The sequence below is a fragment of the Echinops telfairi genome, unplaced genomic scaffold (assembly GCF_000313985.2).
Source record: "Echinops telfairi isolate 266 unplaced genomic scaffold, ASM31398v2 ScPeMD7_7457;HRSCAF=8495, whole genome shotgun sequence".
Lineage (NCBI taxonomy): Eukaryota > Metazoa > Chordata > Mammalia > Afrosoricida > Tenrecidae > Echinops > Echinops telfairi.
In genome coordinates this window covers 46,413,361-46,416,459 of record NW_022111357.1, presented here as the reverse complement: position 1 = coordinate 46,416,459, position 3,099 = coordinate 46,413,361, and the positions used below count along the sequence as shown (strand labels likewise).

Genomic DNA, 3,099 nt, shown 5'->3' with positions numbered 1-3,099 from the left:
GCTGCTGAGCACTGTGGGGGCCACGCTGGGGGCTGTAGGGACCCTGCATGCTCAGGGCATCGACCGCCTGTTTCGCCACCTTCGTGGAAGCCCCTCGGGTGCGCGGCTGCGCAGGGAGGTGAGTTGGGGAGCCGGGGAGGGACTGACTGTGTGTTACGATGACTGACAAGTAATGGGAACTTTGCATCTTTTCTGCTTGAAAACCTTCTCTAAGTTTGTTCTAGGCTGTTTTTTGCTTACAGGGGACCTCGGGGATTACTCCCCTTGGCAATCCTTACTATGATCATGGGGCATCTTTTAAACGTGGGGGGTGGAAGGGACAAACCCTTGAGCCAAACCACTCTTGTCCTCTTCCCTCCCAGTCCCCAGCTAGTCACCACCTGAAAAGTCAGCCCCATGCAGGTCAACTTCCTCTATCTGATAATAAATGACCATCAGCAGCCTAGAGCACTAACGATGCCCTGCCTTGGGCAAACCTGGTGCGCAAGACCTCTATGCTGTTGAAAAGCCAGGGTGCTAGCACCCGGAGGACTAGGCTACGACTGACCTAAGCCATGATATTTTCAGTCCTCCCAAATGCATGAGCAAGACAAACATGGATGAAGGGAGACGGAGCACATACTTTACAGTGCTGGCGAAGAATATGGAAAGTACGTGGAACGTACCAAAGAGCAAACAGATCTGTCTTGGAAGAGGTGCAGCTGGAATACTCCTGGGAAGTATGTTCCCCTACGTTGGACCTGTTATCAGAAGAGACCCGCCTCTGGAGAAGGACATGCTCAGTAGAGAGGCAGCAAAAAAGAGGAAGACCCTCGGCAAGATGGAGTGGCACCGTGGTTTCGATGGTGGGCTCGAATATAAGACGGGTGAAGCTGGCACAGGACGGGGCGGCGTGTCATTTGGTCGTGCACAGGGTCGCTGTGAGTCGGAACCGACCAGACCCCAGGCCCCGCCTAGCAGCGGCAATGTGCCAGACATCATTCACCCCCATTTCATGACCACCCTCCCTAGGAGCCCCCTGGAACCTTGCTGCTCCCCCCACTGCCTGTGCTCTCCACTTCACAGCAGGTCTACACACACTTGGGGGTCTGTCCACCGTTTGTCTGTCAGTTGGTTGTGCTCTGGTGTCTTGTCTGTTGCCTGTCTGCTCTTTCCTATACCCAGGGTGGCCAGGTTTCTGTGGTGCTTCCTGACTAAGGACAGACTAGGAAGAATGGATAGGAGGTCCCCTGCGGAGGGATCCGCCACCGAAACCTCACGAGTGGCAGCAGACCCTTGTGCGGGACGATGGGCCCTTGGGTAGGAGGGCGTGCACACTACGACTGGGCAAGAGCTGCCCCCTCAAGGTAGCCCGGAATGACACGAAGTAGCGGAGCTGTTGGGGACGTCCCTTAGTGATGGAGAGTGACTCACAGCGAGGAGGGACGGGGGCAGACACCCGCTTGTCACCAGAAGGTGACGCAGTACGTGACAGAGGGATCTAGGAAATTGGAAGTCATCAAACAAGGGGTGCACGAAGACCGTACCCTAGGCATTGTGGTCAGGTGCTATCTAGTCCATTCTGATGCACGCAGCCCTGCCTACCCTCGCACAAAGCGCCACCCAGCGCAGCCCGGTGCCGTCGTCACCAATGCCCTTATGTTCCAGCCCATGGGGGTGGCCGCTGTGGTCATCTGTCTTGTCAAGCACCTTCCTTCTCCAGGGACTGGCCTCTCCTGACCCCATGGCCCAAGGACGTGAGATCAATCTTTCCACCCTTGCCTCCAAGGAGCGTTCTAGCGGTACCTCTTCCAAAACAGACTCGTGTGTTCTTGGCAGCCCACGGGCCTTTCAGTAGTCTCCGCCAGCACCATCGTTCAAAGGCAGCGGCTCTCCTTCGGCCTTCCTTAGTCAATTTCCAACGTGCCCACGCGCAGGAGGCGATGAAAACGCCGCGGCCACGGGCACCTCGCTCCTCAAAGTAACCTCCTCGCTCCCCAAGACTTCAACACGATGGCTCTTGCCTTTGGGGTCTGAAATGGGACCCACCTCTGTGTCAGCATTTACCCAAGGTCAAAGTTCAGAAGGTGGGGAAAGAGGAGGAATGGAGCCAGGAAAGAAGACCGGGAGGAAGTGGGATCCACCGGGGATGCGTTGAGGGGCTTGCCATGGACGAGATGGAAACAAAATGTGTGGGAATTGCTGGATGCAAGACTAAGCTCTGTTGTGCAAACGTTCACCCAATCCACAATAAAAGGGTTTGAAAAAACCCCAAAGACAAAACGCCCTGTGGGGCCGTGCTGCTTGTCACATGAGATCTTTTTGAGTCAAAACCAGACTCCACGGCCCCCAGCAGCCACAGCGAGCAGGGCTTCTTCTTGGTTCTGCCTCCTGTGGTGAGCACCTGGATGGGCGGCGGGTCCACCTGCGTTTCCCAGTCTGCCAATGGGTGGTGAGGCCCCTGACCTCACTCTTCCATCTGCTTCCTGTGTTTTCCACCTGCCTTCTCCGGCCCCAGGTCTACTGCTTCGGGGAGATGCCCTGGGACCCAGAGCTCATGCAGACGTGCTACCGAGTGGCCGAGAGGAACAGGGAGCGCCTGCGTCAGCTGACCGAGCCCTTTGGTTTCCTCGGGACCCAGAGCCTGGTGTTTAGGGTCCAGGATCTTGCTCAGCAGGTAAGGAGGGCGGGATGGCGCCCCAGGTGTGTGCTGGGGACATCAGGGCACCAGGATGATGGAGAGGGACCTGGCCTTCCCTCCAGCCCTCCAGGATTACCACACTGAGTAGCCAGAGGGCTGTGGTGTGGGACGCACCCAAGAAGTGCCCTGAGGAGGGTCCATCCCCAGGGACAGGGAGACTTCCTGAGGGAGGGCCTTCCGCAGTGGACCAGAGTGGGTGGGGCTGCTGGGCTGAGAATGCTTAGTGGCGGTGTTGGAAAGTAATTTAGAGAGACTGGGTGGTAGGTTTGGGTCCCTGGGTAGTACAAATGCCTTGAGCTTGGGTACTAATGTCATAGCTGGTGGTGAAGGAAGGGTCTGGCACTGTGATGCTGTAAAGATGTTAGTGGAAAAACGCCCCGGAGCCCGGTTCCACCCTGAGACAAACACACACTCACCAC

The 3,099-nt window shown here is 57.0% G+C and overlaps 1 protein-coding gene across 1 annotated transcript in view; it reads left to right on the top strand.

The window, feature by feature from the left end:
• Nucleotides 1-3,099, top strand: part of NIBAN3 (niban apoptosis regulator 3) — a 19,006-nt gene that overhangs the window by 8,359 nt on the left and 7,548 nt on the right. The window contains exons 9-10 of the mRNA XM_045299254.1: nucleotides 1-118; nucleotides 2,498-2,656. Of these exons, the coding sequence (XP_045155189.1) occupies nucleotides 1-118; nucleotides 2,498-2,656 (277 nt within the window). The remainder of the gene's footprint in view (nucleotides 119-2,497; nucleotides 2,657-3,099) is intronic.